Genomic DNA, 19,242 nt, shown 5'->3' on the forward strand with positions numbered 1-19,242 from the left:
TGCGGCTCTGGAAAAATTCCCGGCGCAAATTCCCCCGCCATCGCAATCCATTATTACCTCATCGGGTCTTATCGCTCCTCCTCCAATTCCTCCTCTTCTTCTTCCTTTTTTCTTCTCTCCCTGAATCTTATTACACTTTTCGCACAGACTTTATTCCCTTCCTTTCAATAATAGATTTTCGTTTGGACCGTCAATAAATATCTACGACGACATACATAGACCGGAGTGACCCACACTACTAGTTAGATAAGAGCAGTCTGCTATCCTACTATCAACTGGACTTACCCCTCATCTTTTTTTGCCCTCTTTGCATCTCTCGCCATGACAGACAATAACGCCCCTTCCCCCTCAATTGAGGTCAAGAACCTATCCTTCCAGTTCCCCGATGGTTCTCCGGGCTTGACCGATGTCAATCTTCAGGCCCCCGCCGGCAGTCGAACCCTACTTATCGGAGGTATGTCCAATATCACTGCTGCTGCTGCACATATCAGCCAAACTAACTTCTAAACCACTGTCAACAGCCAATGGCGCAGGGAAAACAACCCTCCTCCGCCTCCTAGCAGGCAAACGTCTAGCTCCCACAGACACCATCACCGTAGCAGGCAAAGACCCTTTCAAGGACGGCCTCGAAGGCGTAACCTACCTCGGCATGGAATGGGTTCTCAACAACATCGTCCGCACCGACATTGACGTCCCTACCCTCCTCGCCTCCGTCGGCGGCAATGCATACCCTGACCGTCGGGATGAACTCGTCGACATCCTCGACATCGATCTCAGCTGGCGCATGCACGCCGTCTCGGACGGCGAACGTCGTCGCGTCCAGCTAGCTATGGGCCTCCTCCGACCCTGGCAAGTCCTCCTACTGGATGAGATCACCGTCGATCTGGACCTCCTCTCTCGCGCCAACTTCCTGGCCTTCCTTAAGCGTGAGACCGAGATCAGACCCTGCACTATCGTTTATGCGACCCATATCCTGGATAACTTGTCGCTGTGGCCTACTCACCTTGTCCATATGCATTTGGGAAGCGTGCGTCAGTGGGGTCCCATTGAGAAGTTCCGCGAGGAGGTTAAGGAGACTTCCGAGAATAGTCAGCTCGGTGTGCTCGTACTGAAGTGGCTTAAGGAGGACTTGCAATCTAGGGGTCCGAGAAATGGGTCTACTAGTCAGGCTAAGACTTACCCGACACTGGAAGGTTTGGGCGGGTATGGCTTGGAAAAGCGACCTGCTGCGTGATGACATGCAAGTGCGCCTTTTCATTTGTTTCATCTGCTCTTCTTATATACTTTCTTTGGCATCGTTCAACATGATTGGTTCAACAGCCACTATCACTGGATATGCATAGCAGGGGTTCGGAGCATCATTCAACTATTTGTGTCTCTAGATGGATTTCTAGACTCGGGAGGGAAATATTCAACATTTCAGGAGTCTGGGCTTTCAACATTACGCATAATTTCAACCCATGGTATTATAATTTCTTTTCTTTCCTGCTCGTTTAGTTTTTGGTTCTGTACATATACGGCCTTTTTTGGTTATGAGACCATGTCCGAAAAACTATATATCCGAGTTGAAGTGTCCTCGCTTGCTACCGCCAATGCAAAATTCCGTGTGTCTGCATCAGGAACCGGCCGCCAGGATAGCTGCGTGATCGCCTTCGATGGTGATGAAAGCTTGTCGATACTCGACAAATGGCTGGCTTCCAAACTGTCGACTGCAACCTGGTAGACAGACACTGCCCCGCTTTCCTCGCCCGTGGCCACAAAGAAGGAGTTGTTGAATATCTGCGGGAGGAACGCCAGTGCAGTGACAGGCGTTGTCAACGGGATGGTAGATTTACACTCAAAAGAGCCTTCGGTCATTTGCCACAGCTTCACTGACTTGTCCCGGCCAGCGGTTGCGAAGATGGGCTTGCCCGACGCAGGTGCCCATGCGGCATCGAGGATCATTCGGGAGTGGCCCTTGGGGTTCGAAGTTAGAAGGGAGAATGTAGAGGGGTCCTGTTCGCTGCGTTGATAAACAGCCCATTGCCGGTCACGCCCGACACTCAGAAGGTACTGGTCGTCACTGGAGAAAGCGAGACTAGTAATGGTCAAGGTGTGCGCGGCAAGAGATGGACGAATCTCGTGCCAGTCCGACGTGTCGTACAGACGCACCACGGCATGATCAATCGAACTCGCCTTGCAAGCGGTGGCAATTAGTGTGCGGTCGTGGCTGACGGCCACGGCTGAGATCTCGTATCCGTGGCCATACAACTTCTCATGCTCTGGCCATAATGTGTAGCGGGCCAGCTGATCTTCCAATGGCGGTTGGTTTGATTCCGCCAAAAGCGCCTGATTAGCCTGAGCTTTTCCAACTTCCTCACCCTCCACTCCGTCTTCACCTGTAGGCGCATCATCGGCCGGGGCCTGATTGGACAATCCCAGGACGGGGATCTGTGCTGTGTCTGGCAGTGCTCCTTCGGTCGTCTGTTTGAAGCCAGAAAGCTTCTCTAGGAGCTGTGCGATAGGCCCAGGCTCATTGAACACTCGCAATAGCTTCTCTTCGGCACCGGACACGAACCGAGCCGGGCCCAGAGTGTCCACGCAATTCAAATCGTAGCCATGGATCTGAGGTCGTGAGAATTCATGCCATGACTTCAGTCCATCCCGCAGCCACTGGGCATGCAGACGTGTCGTTTGATCCGCACTTGTCGACAGGAGATATCCTCCAGTAGGCTCCCATTGGACCCCGTTGGCGGATCGCACATGCCCTGAGATACCCAGGGATTGCGCCCACATATCGGTTTCCGCATCATATTTCCACGAGCGCCAGCTTCCAGTGCGGCCCAGACTTACAACTTGCTTGCCGTCTGGGGCCCAAAGACCAATCCAGAACCCACCAGTACTACCAGTAGCTGTAGTGGAACCTTTCTGAACACTGATCTCTCCCATTCTTTCGGCAGAAAGCCACACTCCCGAGACCGGATCTTGTTCCCAAATGGTCAATGTGTTGTCTGCCGAAGCAGTGAGAAGTTGCTGGCGCTCTGGGTCAGGGTTCCACGCAGTCGTGTAAATCCAGTCCTCGTTTCCGAACAACAGAGCTTCGAATGTAACAGAGTATTTGGTTCCCGCCGCGGTGAACTGATGCGCCTTGTTCGATAGCGTCGGCTCGAAGCCACCCAGCATAGGATCGTCATCACACGCCGGCGTGGCCTGAGTAACCTCTCCACGTTGGAATCGCCAGAGTCGAACATACTTGTCTTGACTGGCTGAGGCCAATAGCAGATCGCCCGTCTTGCTCTGCTTATCCGGCGTGAAAGACAAGGAGCGCACCCACGCCTCGTGTCCGGACAGCACAGCCGCAAGCTTGAAATCGGGATCGACAAGAGTGTTCTCCGCTACATATACCTGCACGATGTTTGTTGTCCCTGCCACCGCCAGAGCCACAGGTCTGTCATTCGACTCCGTTCGAAGGGGTGTCAACGCCAAAGCCAACGGAAAGAAGCGTGGCTTCATGGGAATAGATCTCAAGAGCTCGCCCTTCGGCTCCCCCTGCGTGCTGATCTTCCATATCTTCACAGTAGCATCAGCTGCGCCCGATGCGACGATGTCTAATCCTTCAGCTATGGCGATGGTATTGACTGAGCCGGTATGTCCTTCCAAAGTATGCGCGTGGACGAATTGGCGGGAGTCTTCAGAATCGGGGCGCCATAACCGGACCGTATGATCAACAGAGCCAGTCAAGAGAAGTCTCGCTCCGGTGGAAGGGCATGTGTAGAACCGAACGACACTGACCTTGTCGGTGTGGCCGACAAGAAGCGAATAGACCCCGCGCTGGGAGCTCTCCTACATCATCACCCAAGGCCCCACCATCAGTATCACAAACTAACACTATCTCGGAAGCAAACAAGCGGATCTTGAGGAGTAACTTACTCGAGGATCCCAGAGAGCTACATTGTTATCTGCGCCAAAGGCAAGCACGCCTGACTGGACGTCCCAATCAGCGGCGGCGGGATGCCTATTGCCCCCGACGCTGATGTACTCGGTCGTGATGGAGACCATGAAGAGCTCGTCTAAGTCGGAAGTTCGAGCAATTGGTTTTTAATTAATCTTGAAGGGGTCAGGCAGGCCAACGGAGCCACAGACAGGGAAGGAAGTAAGAGTGAGGGGGTGGGCTTGTTCGTCACCAACCAACCATGTATGTTCGAATGGATCGCACAGCCAGCCGACTTTTTGTGCCGGCAAACTGGGCGGCTTATCGATAAGCTGCGAGAAATCCGGACCCCGTCTTTTGTCAACCCCTCCATCTCCAATCCTCGCCGCAATAAGTACGCCTTGTCCACGAGCCCTGACGAGCCCGCGCAACCCCCCAATTCATTACCTTGCCTTACTAGGGCATTAGTTATACATCTCAACAAATAATAAATAAGATGGCCACGAACCCTGAAGCCCCTGAGCTGGGCAAAGATGGCGCCGGTTCCATTGCTATTACCGTTGAGTTCACGTTCGGCTCTCACCCTTATCATGCAATCACCTCAGGCTTCTCCTCATGACTGACTTGGCTTGGTTTGCACAAACAGAGGAGGTCTAGAGATTCTGTTTGCCAACGAGCGCAAACACCACGTCACCCTACCTTCGCACCTTGACGACGGCAGCCGGCCAACTATCAGCTACCTCCTGGGTCATCTGGTGAAGAACTACATGAAGGATCAGAGGCAGGAATTGTTCATTTTGGAAGGCAACGTGTACGTTCCATCTCATCCCATGGGAATACAGTGCAACGCGATCAGGCTGACCTTGTGCGCCAGACGACCGGGAATCTTGGTCCTCATCAACGACGCTGATTGGGAGCTCGAAGGCGAGGAGAATTACGAGCTTCAGCAGAAGGATAACATTGTCTTCGTTTCTACGCTTCATGGGGGCTAGCGCTAATGACTATCTACGTTCACAATCGTACCGACGATACTCCTACGGGCAAGCGGTCGCGGGGTCCTATATACAAGATGGAATGCGAATCTAGACAACATCTTCCACATGCTGCTGTGAGATCCTCTCGGGCTCCCGAGGAGTTCGAAGGCCGCTCTGCGGCGTTGCGAGGCCTTCCTTTGGGCTGCCAAGTCCCCCAGCCAGCGGGGTCATCATCCCACTCGGCGGGACGGGAATCTTGATGTCTTCGGGTGAGCCAGGGATGATCTCTTTGGGTAGACCAGGGATGTGGATTCGGCGCGCCTCGTTCTGATAGCTTTCGGGTATTATCTGAAGAAGTCAGTTAGCTGAGGTGTTCAACGCCGTTAAACCTGTAACAATCGCCTCACTTCAATTATCTCGTCCCGTGGGAACTCCAGGAATGGAATGTCGGCTGCATTGCATGCCATCAGGTATCCATAAAGCACTCTTAATACGCTCTCGTGCGCGATAATCAAGAGATCATTCTGCTCGCGCTCAAGCTCCAGGATAATCGGCTCCAGCCGTACCGCAAGGTCATGATAGGACTACCAATAAAGTCAGTTTCGGGACCCTCCATGACTAAACGCAAACAAGAACACGGCCTACCTCTGCTCGAGGGTAACGATGGTGATAGGGGTCAAGATCATGCTTCGCCACCTCGTCCGGATACTCCTGGCGGATTTTCTGTTCCGACATCATCTCGCATACCCCAGGGTTCAACTGGCTCATTTGTGATCGCTGCCGTACTTTGTAACCTTTCTCATGGAGATACTTGGCGGTTTCGACTGTCCTCCGTCGCGTAGACGTCCAAACTGTCAGCGGCTTTAGCTCGTAGTCTTTCTCCCCTTGATCGGCCATAGCTTGTCTTTCAGCCTCCCTGTGCTGCAGCAAGCACTCTGTCATCTTTTTGGCGTACTCCTCTCCTTGCTCGGATAGTGAGGCATCCGCTTTGTATGAGCCTGCTTCCAGTGAAACGCCGGCCTAGTCACACACATTTTCGTCAGTAACTTAAAGATCTCCCTTCAATATGCGTCGCAACAGGCAGACTGACTCTGGCAAAATACGTGTGTCTTGATTTGATATGGAGGTTCAAGAGGTAGAACACAATCCGATTAGAGAGATAGCCAAAGCTTTTGTTGTTTACAATCAAACGTTCACCTGCGTTGATCATCTGGTGAGATATTAGCGAAAGGGAAGCCGCATCATGCAGGATATAGCAGATACCTTGATGTAATTGAGGTCCGTCTCCTCCATAGTCTGGAATTGGGGGATACGGGCAGCTATCCTGGTCAAATAATGTTTGACCGCGTCTTCTGAAGACCACCCTACGTACTGCCAAGGGTGAGTATGCGCGATAGAATCGGGGTTCCATGGTAGGTATACGTACGTCAGGTGAGGATATCTTGACCCGTCGGACATTCTCCTCGATTATGCGTTCATCGTCACACCACGATTCAATGAACAGAGTCTGGATTTCCATGGCGGGCAGAATTAGCAAGTGTATAATATTAAGGGTAGGCCGATTTCGAGTACCTCTATATCATGCTTGGAGAATTCCTTGGCGAGTGACCGTCGTCCCGAAGCGATGGGATTGACTGCATCGTATATCGCTATCTGCCCATTCTCATGATTCAAGAAGTGGTATATATCTTCGCGACATCGCTTCACAATCTTCTGCCTTAGGAGCACAGACGAAGCCGACGCTACATGTTCAGTTAGCAAGCGAGGTTGTTAAGATTAAAGTGGTCAGCCACTGAGGCCGGCCAAGGTACGTCTGGGTAGATATAAGAGGCCATCGCGTACCGTTGACAAAGAAGTAGTCATCAGGGATATCTTGGCCGTAGGGGATGGTAGCACGTCGATAATCGCCGAGGTGGAATATTCTTGTCTTGACGCCTAACCTGCGATGATGTCAATTCGGACCTGCCAGCGATACAGCCATGAGCCGGATGGTGTACTTACCAGCGAAGGTAACGTGCCAGAGCGACCGACATATGCCTAACCAAAGGTTAATGAGTCGGTGTGGACCAATGACAAATGGGTTTGGTCAAACGAACGTCTTGCCTCTTGCCGGTAATCCTACCGTGATGATGACAATGCGGCCGGAATGGAAGAGTCGGCCGGATTCGGTGCTGTAGAGCTGCGCGGGAGCCAAATCGGCCTTTTCAGGCAGGTCGTGAATTGCATCGACGAAAGTCGACGACTTGCGCCGGAATCGCGGGGAGTTGGCGACGATATCCGCGGTTCTAAGAGTACGTTAGAGCAAGTGGGATCGATAATCGGGAAAGGTTCAGCAGTATCGCAAGTACTCCGGACCCAGCACGACGATTCGGAGAAGAAGCGAAACATATTGAGGATGGAAGGACTGAATCGAGCTTACAGTAACGTATCCATGGCGGTAATGATAATAATGGCGAGATGGGATGGGATGGGGTAGTTCGGGGAGAAGGAAGAATAGTAGAGTCAAGCTTGGGCTGGGCTAACGAGGGGTATCGGTAGAGAGCAATAGAGACGAAGGAAGGCGCTCAACACATCCCCGCACAAAAGCAAGTCCCAGTAATGACGGAAGATTAGGTAGTAGAAGTAATAAGTACTGCTTTCTGCAAAGAGACACTCTCAGGGAAAACAAAGTAAGACAGCCCAATCGGGCGGCAGCAAAGACTAATCAAGTTGTTGTAACTGTCAGTAAGTTAGTGACTACCTGACTACCAAGTAGTGAGTAGTAGTTAGTTAGTAGTGTACTGGAGCTGTACACCGTCGGTGGTATAAACTATAGACCGATCCACACCCGATTGGTTGCTCGTCTCCGAGAAAAGAAAAGAGAGAGAGAGAGAGAGAGACAGAGATAGGAAGGGTTTGTGACAAAGTCGAGACAATTTGAGCACAAGAAATTTCCGAAAGATATGATATAGGATCCGTGAGACCTCTGCTTTTTTCTTCTTCTTCTTCTCTTCTTCACGAATTGAGAGAGATGAACTAGTTAACTAGATAGCTTCGAGGATTATATCATCGTCGGCCAAACTAAAGATCCCAATCCCGGCGCAGCCCGAAGCGGGCTAAACTACATTGAGGGAGTCAGTGACTACGGCGCAGCACAGCGACGGCCCAGCGCAGCCGGGGCGGAAAGGCGCCAGTCACTTTTTTCAAAGCCGAAAGCTCTGGCAGTCGAAAGAACGCCTGGAAACTGAACTTCCCCATCACCATCTCATCCATCTCCCTCCCCCAATCCATCTGCCCTGGTGTTCAACCTTCCCCCTCTCAATCCCCCAGAGCAGGTCGGACACAACCTTCACTCCTCAATTAGCAAGAGCGTCGTGTTATCCCTCACGTTGCTCTTCGCCTTTCCAGGTTCAATTTCCGGGCTGGTCTCAACGAGGTCTCTTCTCTTTTCCTCTTTCCTCCTCCCAACAAGGACGAACCGCGTATAACGATCATCTTCCGTTCCTCTCCCGTCCTGTATAACGACCTTTAATACCTCATCAGACTTCATAATGTCCGACTCTCTAGCTTTGCCTTCCTTCCTCACGGACAATTCCGTGGCCGCGGCCTTCAAGGATGCATACACCTCGTTCTCCGAGCGCAGGGCCGCCCTCGGCCTTCCCAACCCTGGCACCCTGGATAACATCTCCCGGGAGGTGCAGAAGGATGTCCTGCTGTCCAACTTCATGTTCACCGGTCTCCGGGCGGACCTGACCAAGGTTTTCGGCATGTCTCCTCTGTTCCGTGTGTCGCATGCTTTCTCCATGGGCGGATCCGGCAACATGCCCCCATACAACTTCTCCGCCATGTACGGAAGTCCTAAGGTAAGGTGCAATGATTATATGTTACTTCTGAATATATATCATGTGTAGATGGCTAACATTTTCTCTCATTGGGACTTTAGGTCTTCATGCAAGGCAACCTCGGAAGCGATGGAGGTCTCGCTGCTGTCGGCAACTACCGTTGGACCCCCAAGTTTGTCACCAAGACCAACACTCAGATCATGCCCGGTGGCCAGGGTTTGATGCAGCTTGATAATGACTACACCGGCGACGATTTCTCCGCGTCTCTCAAGGCTTTCAACCCCTCTTACTTGGAGGGCGGTCTTACCGGTATCTTCGTCGGAAGCTATCTCCAGTCTGTTACTCCCAACCTGGCTCTTGGTTTCGAGGCTATCTGGCAGCGCCAGGCCATGAACGCTCGTCCTGAATCTGCTCTCTCCTACGGTGCCCGCTACAAGACCGCCGACTGGATTGCCAGTGCTCAGCTGCAGGCTCAGGGTGTCATCACCGCCTCCTACTGGAAGAAGCTCTCCGAGCGTGTTGAGGCTGGTGTTGACATGAACCTCCAGTTCGCTCCTAACGCTGCTGCTGCTCTCATGGGTGGTCCCAGCCGTGACGGCACCACTGCCATTGGCGCCAAGTACGACTTCCGTGCTTCCACTTTCCGTGCTCAGGTCGACAGCACCGGAAAGGTCAGCTGCCTTCTGGAGAAGCGGATAGCTATGCCCATCGCTCTTACTTTTGCCGGTGAGATCGATCAGGCCAAGGTGAGCTTCACTTCCTGCAGTGTCCCTTCATTCCAGGTGGATAATTAGTCACTAACATGTTGTTCTCTTTGTAGCAAACGGCCAAGCTCGGTCTTGCTGTTTCCCTTGAGATCGCGGGCGAGGAACTGATGGAGCAGCAAGAGAAGATGAGCCCTGAGGACATGGTCCCTCCTCCCTTCTAAGCACGCACTGACGTGCAGCTGGGGCTAATGGGGCCCACCTGAAAGTGGGAGGACAGAAGCTATTGCTCTGCATCCGCCCTCGGCTTATACCTTTTTCACTATTTGTTTTAGTAGCTCTTCTCTCTCCATGTGCATGTTTGGACGATGGTGTATCACATCGGTTATCCCCACGAATGCGGTTTGCTGGTCCAGGGAGGCAGTCGTTTGGCGCCACGGAACCAAGTTTTGTATAGATCCATCTTCGGTCCAGTCGAGATATCATTTCGATTTTGTCTATGCCTTCATCTATGAATGTACCCCTGTCTCTTTTTTTTTCTTTCCCCCGCTGTTCTACTTTTTCTTATCATTTTTATCTCGACGGCAACCTTTGGCCGATGGACATGACTGCTAGGCATGCATGGAAGCATCATCTGCGGAAAGCTGTTGCGGTGTTTTGTTTTTATCCTTAACGCATCATAGATGGGGCAATGTAAAACACGTTCTGCTTCTTATGACATGGAAAATCGAAGTGAGAGTGACGGACCTTGTGATGAGATGGACTCCTTGCGTCGCTGAGGGACCCGGGTCATTCATCAGGGTCACCTGCGTTAGCCAGACTTTTTGCAGCGAATGGAGTAAGAGCAAGATTTATCGATTTCACGGGACATAGCCGACGCTGCATCGGGAGCACCTTCCCTCATCTCGTATGTCATTCCCGAACGAGGGTTCTCGAGATGTCTCCTCGCAATACCTGTATTCTGCGCCAACATATCTCCCCCAACAATAATAGCGGCCACTTTTGCGCTATGAACATGTAGCGAAAATATCTCCACGAGCATGACCTTTGCACGCTCTGATCATCCCTAACCACTTGACACCTCGTGACTGCTACACGAAGGTTATTGCCAATAGTTGTAGCTCGATGAAGTGACTGCCAGATCAGACGATCAAAATAGTACCCGGACGACAGAGAAACAAAGAAGTGATTTAGCAGTCAGACAGGAAAAGTGGGAAAGGAAGGGCAGCGGAGGACTAAAGAGTCCAGAACCATGATCACGATGAATAAACAGATAGTTGGCTGTCAATCAGAGCCACAACTAAAGAAGGAAAGCTGATAAATAAATATGAACTGTCAAGTAAATATACCTCTTGCGGGTTGAGCAACGACCATTCATGTAACAAAACTACCATATTTAGATAATGCTACGCAGATACAAGGATAAAGGATCCATTCACTTCTCCAGCCCATTACCAAAAACAGTATACTCAACTCAACTCAGTCTCTCTCACTCTCTGGCCCGCTACAGCAAAGACGCCGTCTTGGACGCTAAAAAGATAGCGTGGTCGTCTGTTTGACCCAAACACACCATTCCCTTTTTTACCCTTCCTTTTTCCTACGGAGCAGCAGGGGCCAAACTGGGATGATAGTGTCACGCTTAAGTGGGAATCTGGTGGGTTCTCTATAATTATGATCTGGCTGTAATTAGGCAATATTCTGGACTAGTGGATTAGTTGGGAATTGGAGGCACGCAGGTTAGTATTCTCCACCTTTACTCCGTAGTTAGTGTGAGGGGACTCCATTTTCTCTTACTCCATCGTTATAAGCTGTGTTGGGCAGGTGACTTCGAGGGATACTAAACACTGTTAGATACGTAGTAGGGCAACCTTGGCTTTTGGTGGATGATACAGTATTTTAGTTACTGTTGTGCCTGGTGATGGCATTGTGCCCCGAGTAGACTAAATCCTCAATGAGTGTCTAGACTCTAGAGGGACTTCGTGGGTAGTAAGTACTAGGTATGGAGCCTTCGTTGTCCATCAAGAGTGGAATATTACACGACCTAATGCAAGCATCTCTTTACTGTATAGAATAATAGAAAACGGGAATATACCTACAGGGTCAACTGCCTTGCAGATTCTTTTTTTTTTTTTTCCGCGAGTCTAAGGCCCATTAAAGATGATACTACATGGAATATATCAAGATAATCTAGACGATTTACATTCGTCACGGAGAGTCGGAAAGGAAGTAGAGCCGTCGTGCCCGGTCATTAGCCCATGTAATTTCAATCCCGCCCGATGGCACACACGTCTTGCACTACTGCGCTTTTTCCCCCCGGTCTCTCCTCACTCTGGAGACTCCAGTGCTGCCTACTCCCCCAATGTAGCAGCTATTTTAGCCTCCATGCTATCTACTTTTACCTACAAGTGTCCTATCCTTCCACCTTTTCCTAGCTCGAGATCTGGAAAGGATTAAATGACGGAATCAGACCCGGTTACATGGTCCTACTACCCACCAAGGTCCGATTCGCTCATCAGGCCTCACAAAATCCCCCAACTGGTTGGGCCTCGTGCTGGTGGCAATCCTTGGGTCTAAATGCGAGGAGAAACCCATGGTTGAAGGTTCACGATGACCCTTTGCTGGCGGAAAGAAGGCCAACAGTTGCCCCACGGTGACATCATTCCCTATCTCTTCGGTTGGACATGAAATTATCTCGCTCGCTCGCACTCTCTTTCCCCCCATCCCTCCCTTTCGCTCTTCGTCCTTAGTGCTGGACCTACTTGTGTGGTGGGTTTCTTGGGGGTTCTTCATTGTTGATTTCAATAACAGTGGTGGTCATTGGGTCATGTTCCCTTGTTTCCACTTTTCCTGCTCCTGTGATTGTCCTTCAATGGCCGCCCAAGTAACTCTCACGCTCAAAGAGAGACTAGGGAGAGAGACACCTAACTTACTCCCCTGGTCTTATTGGACGCTTGATCTGGCTGACACAGAGGCATCTCGGGACACAAGGAACAGGTTTCCGCGGCTGAATTCATCCCAAAGTCTACCGTGAAGGGCAATAGCCAAGATGACACAAAATACGGAAGCAATCTTGACTCTTGAGAGACACAAATGCGGTGTTGCTATAGGGCCAGGTTTCATGGACAAGATGGCCAAGGCAGGGTTTGACTTCTGTGATAAGATCAGGTACATCCGTCCTTTGGTTCACAGTAGAGCTGGGTTCATGCCCTGGACGATACTAGTAAACGAAGTGCCGAGCTACCGCTATTGGCTCAGCCTTGGAGATGGCCGAAAACGCACCTCGGATACTTTTGGGGGGAGGGGGGGCTGGGCTGGTTATGATGTTGATCTCGGTTAAGGCAGGCACATTTCTTTGATCCTCCTGCCGAACATCTACAGGGTTGTCTTTTCCGAGAAACAAGCCTTGATGGTATTGAGAAATGTACTAGTCGTAGTGGTGGACACCAAATGCTCACATATATCAACGCTGTGAGTGATATAGTCCTGCCAATTTGTACCTTAGTAGTAGGGTTTCAACGTTGCGGACATAACAGGCTCTCAGCCTACATAGTACGACCGAGGAAGTAAAGCATAAATTGCAGCAGGCCTTTCCGAAACAACAATGATGAAAACAAAGCCATCGATGTCATCCATTTTACTGGTCTACCGTTCTACCCCTGCTTGTTGGCCTACAGCAGTCCTCATCATTATCAAATAGTAAACTATCATTGAGTCTGAACTAATTAAGAGCTCGGTAACTATCACTTGTGTCCCAGCACGGCCCCTAGTCTGTTTCACGAAAATCACATCATGAACTATGGAGGGATATCTGAAGCAGTGGTAGAATTGACCATTTGGTGGCCAATGGTTGTTACATGAGCTGCCTCACCGAGACAGCAAAGCTGCAGTCACCTGAGAGTAACTCGGGGTTTAAAAAAAAAGAAAAGAAAAGAAAGAAAGTCACCAACAACTTGAGCCAGTTGAATGTGATCTGCTGACGCTGTGTGGCCCCCCGGCGATCCGCAGTAACCAAGCAGCATGCCTTTGAGCTGCCTGCCGACCGGGCCAAACTCTGAAAGCGAGAGCCAAGGATCAGTGAATGAGGTAACCCACCTCATGATTGCAATGGCCCTAAAAGAAGAGCCCTACATATTAATAATGTTTCATGATTCGTAGGAACTGTTAGCCATGGTCTTATTGCCTGTCTCCTCTTGTTGATGGGTATGGTATGTCGGATGGTATGCACAGTGGCAGGGTGAGGCTGTATCTAGTGGAGCCTAATCCAAAGCATATGAACAAAATTGCCTGCACCTGAATTTCACAAAGTCATGGTTTGGTAGATCTTTTTGTCGTATCGTTTCTTAACAATCACCTGACCCCTCGACTGTAAACAACTTATTTAGCTAGTCACGTTGGATTCAACTAGGCCTCATTATAGACAATTATCGATATCTTTTCGAGGCCTACGCAGCACTCCCAGACTCTCAACCTGCCAGTTTCTGTGGTGGCTCCAAGCGCACAAATACGCACAGGAGGATTTCTTATGTGCATCAATCAGTTTGGTCCTTTTTGAGGTACCATTGAGTCGATGTGGGGCAATTCTTATATGATACTTGTTAGTGTGAATGCCAGGTATTGTATCTGTATTTCGTAAACTTGAGGTACGTCAAGCATCAGCAGAGAGATAATCACATGTGGTATGTATGTTGTTGGGTACCTACTCCCAAGTACGTGCATGCTCAGCTTATATTTACACTCACTCACACACACACCTTCCAGCAAAGTTCAATGAGATGTATAGACTGTCTGCAGTGTCACCGGAGCTATAGACCGCATATAAACGACTTATGTATGTTTGATGCTAGATACGTAAAGAAAAAGAAAAATTGAATAAGGAAGAATGATGAACCCAACGGATGTGCGTGGTCTCGAATTCGGTTTGCAGGACAGCTACCGATTGCTCGACTAGTCTATTATCCTTCCTCTACATCCATTCTTCTCTTACAGCTCATGAACGCAAGAGCCTAATGTCATTATGATTGACATTTTCTACTCTTTGTCAATATGCAACATACACTCTGACCTCGTCTTTAATTCGACGACACGCCTGGATGAGTTCCGAGTGGCTTACCCCGACGCCTCCGAACATTAGATTTTTCAAGCCCTTCCCTGTCTCAGCTTGGTATGTGGCTGCAATTAGTCCCTCATGTAAATCCAGTTGATGTAGATAAGGTGGCAAATGAGAAGGTTGTGGTTCAAGAATGGCATGCTCTCAATCTTAAGTAGGAGCTTTTCAAGTCGTGTTATCTGGGATCATGGTCTGCTGAGACCTACTGACTGTGGTAGCTGATACGCTTGCAAGTCTGCGCAGCAAGGGGTTTGCATAATCTCCCGTGCCGGTTCTCTCTGTAAGTGCTCATGCTATTCTTACGCCCCAAAGTTCAGTGACGGTTAAGCTGCTATTGAAACAAGTCAGAAAACAAATGCGAGAGATGTCCAATCGTATCCAATTCCCAATCCCGACATGCCTCTGTGAGTCTCATAAGCAACCTACTTATGTTCATGTTTCTGAAGAAGCAAGCTGCAAGGATAGAGGAGGTAAGGGAGCTAGGACACGGCACAGAGCGTTTCTAGATAGTCCGACAACTGTTGTGTTGAGCCGATGGGTGAAAATCCATGCATGTCGGGCGGTCGTATACGATCGAGATGCATACATGCCAAGCCTTATAAAGCGGAATACTAAAAAGGAGAAGTATGGAATATGGTATTGAGGAAAAAGCCAAATTCCAAAAGGCGGAGGATTTTGTCTCTTTGAGCTACCGGTGACAGCTAAACGTGTGAAACATGAGCTTCACATGATCGCCTTTACTATCAGAACTACAATGACCCTTGCTACTATATTAAGAAGCCCAACATTAGCTGCTCCTAGTAGTACTAAGTGGATAAATCATTAGTACCATATGCGCTTGCCCTAGTCATTGTGGGGTTGGCTGTAGAAGCGTCGTTTCTGATAGTTACTTAGTAGTGTAAGTCTGTTCTCATCCCGTGACTCTTCTTTTTTTCTATGTGATGTAAATTTGTGATATGTCATTCGCTTTCAATACGATAGATTTGTAACCCGACGAGAGTTTATTGCCGCTAAGCAACATGCCCATGCAAAGCGATAGCTGAGCTTACAAGAGACCGTTCGGATAAATGCAGAGTGGCAATTGCATCATGCGGTACGAATATATACAGTTAAGTACTTCTCGACGGAGTACTTCATTTTCGGTTGAGGCGCTGCAGGAAGTACGAATCTCAACGATGTAGTAAATAGACTACTAAGAATACTCAACGGCTACAAGTATTGGTCTATTACTCAAGCGTGGACACGATGAGCATGGACCGCGAAAATGCACGTGGGCAAGGCATCGCCCACTGCATCCAGATCGTTTGCAGTATACTTTTCCTACTCCGTAGAGCTTGAGCCAAGACTCTGAAACTCTACACATGCGTTATGCATTGGCCTATTTTTGACACTGGTCAGACATGATGCCCTTATGATCCCGTATTGAGATGGTGATTATTGCTACGCCATTGCAGTATTGACATAGGCTCAAGCATCCTTTGTTGCTGTACCTGTGGCGTCGGACATAAACAGTCGCATGGTGACATGTTTATGGCCAGTCTACCCGAGACGATTCCAAGCCGACCTCGAATCCGACCGCAGTAAGAGTAAAGAGTACAGCAGGAGTACATATGCAGCCGGCCCTGGTGAGCAGCCCACCCGCCCTCCAAATACGTTGAAGTCTAGATCCTGGTCAAATATGCGGCGACCGAATACACACCCGCCTTCCTCCGCACTACTATCCTACCTTTTAGCACCTTAGCACTTAACCCTAGTTTTCCGTCATTTTTCTTGGGTTGGGTGGCTTGATCTGTATTTACCATACGTATGCAATAGTACGGGTAGCCAATGAACGGGCTTCCAGTGAAAATCGCGGCTGGTCACTTGACACCCAGGGGCCAATGGCAGCACATGATGGCAGAACTACCCTGCCTGTCACCGGAACCGCCCAGTGGACCTTCTACCTCACGACCTACTTACTTTACTGTCCATGTCTGAAATCTTCATCGGGCTATGACATGGATGGGGAGGTACTAGTGATCCAGGCACCTCTTCTGTGGCTCGCCTTTGGCTTTCCCGATCGGCATTCTACGGGCCGCGGGAAGAAGTTCTGAGATGGTTTGAAAGGCCTGGATCCCTCCAAAGCCTAGAGCTAGTTGTAGCTAGCTATTGAGCTCAACGGATATGACTTTTCAAGATACACTAGATACGCCCCTAAGGTCGATATAGGTTATTTCGTCCCCAGATAGGGGGGGAAAGATTGTTGAGGCGCGCGACTCACCGAGCACTAGAAGAGCGTTGGTTTCTCTTCCATCACTTACGTACAAACTCAGAAGTACCGCCGTGGTTGCTAGTTAGTTAGTTACGGAAATCTCCTGACCAACCCCTCCTTTCTCTACTGCAGGGACAAGGAAGATTTGGTCTTGCTGGTCTTGTTCTAGCCCACCCCCTGTAAAATGCGATGCCAGGAATGGTAGGAATCAAGGCCATTGATCCCGAGCGTGGTCTGCTTGCATTGGTGGGGGAGTTAACTACCCAACATAACTAACGAGAAACATTACTATTGCGATCCAAGGGTGTTCGGGAATGGAGATGCACCACTCGCCCGTTTTAAGCACCACTAGATAGTCAGATATTGAACGACAATATTAGTGCTAAATCTCGAACCCAAGCGCTCGGAGCCAAGGTCATATGCCCATTAGGAATGGGCCCTCATTCTCTCAATCCCAGCAGCAGCTGTCTTCCTCCCGCCCAATCTGGATGGTTCCACCTCAGGTCCGTCATCATTATTTTCGACCTACTGATCTGCTCATGTTGCAACTCTACCATCAGATGTAACTTAGTTTGATGATATTCGTGTTTTATCTACTGTATACTTCTGGGCCTACCGTTCCGTTTCATATTCGGCCTAGGAATGACGCCAGCCGCGGACCCAAAAATGCCTCCTTTTCTAATCTTGAAGTGGGACATATACCAATCAATTATTTCTCGATTGACAGGCAGGGGTGTGTCACTTGGTGGGGAGCGGAGCAAGAACAATTTCACTGTACAGGATATAGAATCCAGACAGTGACCATCATACGTAGAAAACCTCATCAAATGTGTATATAGTGACATATCTTAGCGGCATCATCTAGGATGGGCAGAAGTAGCATCGCACCGCCTATCTACTAGCGGTACCCAGGTACCTTGCTTCCGGTAAGGGCAATAGCGTCATAGCCAGACGCAAAGACCTGGGGCAGAGAGCGGCCGATCCGGTATTGTATTGTATCAATACTTAGGTATACAGACTCGTTATTTCCATTCATTACGCCGCTCTCTCAGTCTCTCATCTTTTTCCCTTTTCTACAATAGTTCCCTTAATTTTTGATTTTCCATTTTCTTTTATTCTGGCTATTTAATTTTCTTGCCCCTCCGGGGCCGAGCCCACAATATACCCTCATGCCTATGGAGTTTCATCATTAGCTACCAGTTGCCGTAATGGAATGGGATAATGAAAACAAGATAATTAAAAATAAAATCAGATTAAAAATTGAAGGAAATGGAGTAGAGTGCTAAGATACCTATAGCTTTATATGGGGTACTCTTGACTAGGCTGGTGGGTTATAGGTATAAGTGCTCTCCTTATTATTAGTCCAACTGGGGCATTATTGTTCGAACGGGAATACTACTATCTCTACTCGAGGACGAACGCTACTGTGTAAAGAATGGTTATTCTTATGCCGGCGGCCATAAACAGCAATCCCTCTGGTTCTCTGTACCAATAATCCCAACCGTCATCATCCACATCTCTGTTGCCTCTCCACACAACTGCCATAGCTCCGTGCCCATCGGTTGTTACCCAGGCTTTCTTTCTTTCGGGAAAGGTAAAGTTACTAAATGCTGTAAGTTGAACCACTCCCGCCCCCCTCCTCCTCCTCCCCTCCTCCACCCCAAGCCAAACCCAAACGTTGCCTTCTGGGGCCTAACGGACTAGTAACAGACAGGGAGAGAACAGTAACAACTTAACCACATATTGAGACAGGCTGGTTTTTGATCGGATGCTAGTAATCTTCTCCCTCCTTTTGGTATTGATTGGTATCTTCCTCCAAGAGTCAGAAAAGCGCCCGTGTGCTCCTGATTCATTGATTTCATTATTAGCATTATTACTTCTCTGAAAGAGAGGTCCCTCTCTCTTTTTCCCTCCTCCCCCCTTTAACCTTTTTTATTTTTTTATTTTTTATTCTACTTACTGACCTCCCTGGTCAACTACGTCTATTACTATTCTTACTGATATCTCTTATTTGCCCGGAGTTGGCTCTCGTGTTCCTTGCCTTCTTCCTCTCCTCCCGGTGCTTTATTCCCGCGTTCCTGCAGCCCTCGCGTGTTCGGGCTTCGTCGTTCCATCAACGTCACCTGCTCAAGTCTCTCTCTTACTATCCTCTCTTCCCACTTCCTTCTCCTCCGACCGACCATCCCTCCCTTTTGAGAGCCTGAGCTTTCTCTTACCTACACTTACTTATTTTACCCGCCTTTCCTTGAAATTCCACTGCCACACTTCTGCTGAGGCGTGAATTTCAATACCTACACTTTACACTCCTCCCTCCTCGAATCAGCTGCGGTTCGGTACTCTTTACTACTAAACTGCTACTTGCTACTGCTGCTGGTTCTTTCACACATAACTTCACTTTTTTCTCTTTTCTCTTTTCCTTTCTATTTTATTTTTTTCTCCTTCTCTTCGAGAAACATTTGTTCCTTCTATCCAAAC

The 19,242-nt window shown here is 49.3% G+C and overlaps 5 protein-coding genes across 5 annotated transcripts; 3 read left to right on the plus strand and 2 right to left on the minus strand.

The window, feature by feature from the left end:
- Positions 1-321: 321 nt before the first annotated feature.
- Positions 322-1,234, plus strand: CAF16 (putative ABC transporter; the record flags this gene model as incomplete). The annotated part of the gene is made up of 2 exons (XM_041692814.1): positions 322-454; positions 522-1,234. The coding sequence occupies 2 exons, from the start codon at positions 322-324 to the stop codon at positions 1,232-1,234; spliced, it is 846 nt and encodes a 281-aa protein (XP_041546161.1).
- Positions 1,235-1,530: 296 nt separating this feature from the next.
- On the minus strand, positions 1,531-4,038 carry AKAW2_60664A (Elongator subunit ELP2; the record flags this gene model as incomplete). Its single annotated transcript, XM_041692815.1, has 2 exons — positions 1,531-3,822; positions 3,910-4,038. 2 exons carry the CDS (start codon positions 4,036-4,038, stop codon positions 1,531-1,533), a joined length of 2,421 nt encoding a protein of 806 aa, XP_041546162.1.
- A 368-nt stretch (positions 4,039-4,406) lies between these two features.
- URM1 (ubiquitin-related modifier 1) lies at positions 4,407-4,902 on the plus strand (the record flags this gene model as incomplete). Its single annotated transcript, XM_041692816.1, has 3 exons — positions 4,407-4,480; positions 4,557-4,721; positions 4,785-4,902. 3 exons carry the CDS (start codon positions 4,407-4,409, stop codon positions 4,900-4,902), a joined length of 357 nt encoding a protein of 118 aa, XP_041546163.1.
- Positions 4,903-4,992: 90 nt separating this feature from the next.
- Positions 4,993-7,317, minus strand: AKAW2_60666A (bifunctional fructose-2,6-bisphosphate 2-phosphatase/6-phosphofructo-2-kinase; the record flags this gene model as incomplete). The annotated part of the gene is made up of 11 exons (XM_041692817.1): positions 4,993-5,232; positions 5,292-5,468; positions 5,530-5,904; positions 5,975-6,094; positions 6,148-6,255; positions 6,311-6,391; positions 6,457-6,626; positions 6,727-6,824; positions 6,886-6,921; positions 6,981-7,169; positions 7,304-7,317. The coding sequence occupies 11 exons, from the start codon at positions 7,315-7,317 to the stop codon at positions 4,993-4,995; spliced, it is 1,608 nt and encodes a 535-aa protein (XP_041546164.1).
- A 1,097-nt stretch (positions 7,318-8,414) lies between these two features.
- Positions 8,415-9,633, plus strand: tom40 (TOM complex pore protein TOM40; the record flags this gene model as incomplete). Its single annotated transcript, XM_041692818.1, has 3 exons — positions 8,415-8,726; positions 8,807-9,451; positions 9,526-9,633. The coding sequence occupies 3 exons, from the start codon at positions 8,415-8,417 to the stop codon at positions 9,631-9,633; spliced, it is 1,065 nt and encodes a 354-aa protein (XP_041546165.1).
- Positions 9,634-19,242: the final 9,609 nt, after the last annotated feature.

The sequence above is a fragment of the Aspergillus luchuensis genome, chromosome 6, assembly GCF_016861625.1.
Source record: "Aspergillus luchuensis IFO 4308 DNA, chromosome 6, nearly complete sequence".
In the NCBI taxonomy this organism is placed as follows: Eukaryota; Fungi; Ascomycota; class Eurotiomycetes; order Eurotiales; family Aspergillaceae; genus Aspergillus; species Aspergillus luchuensis.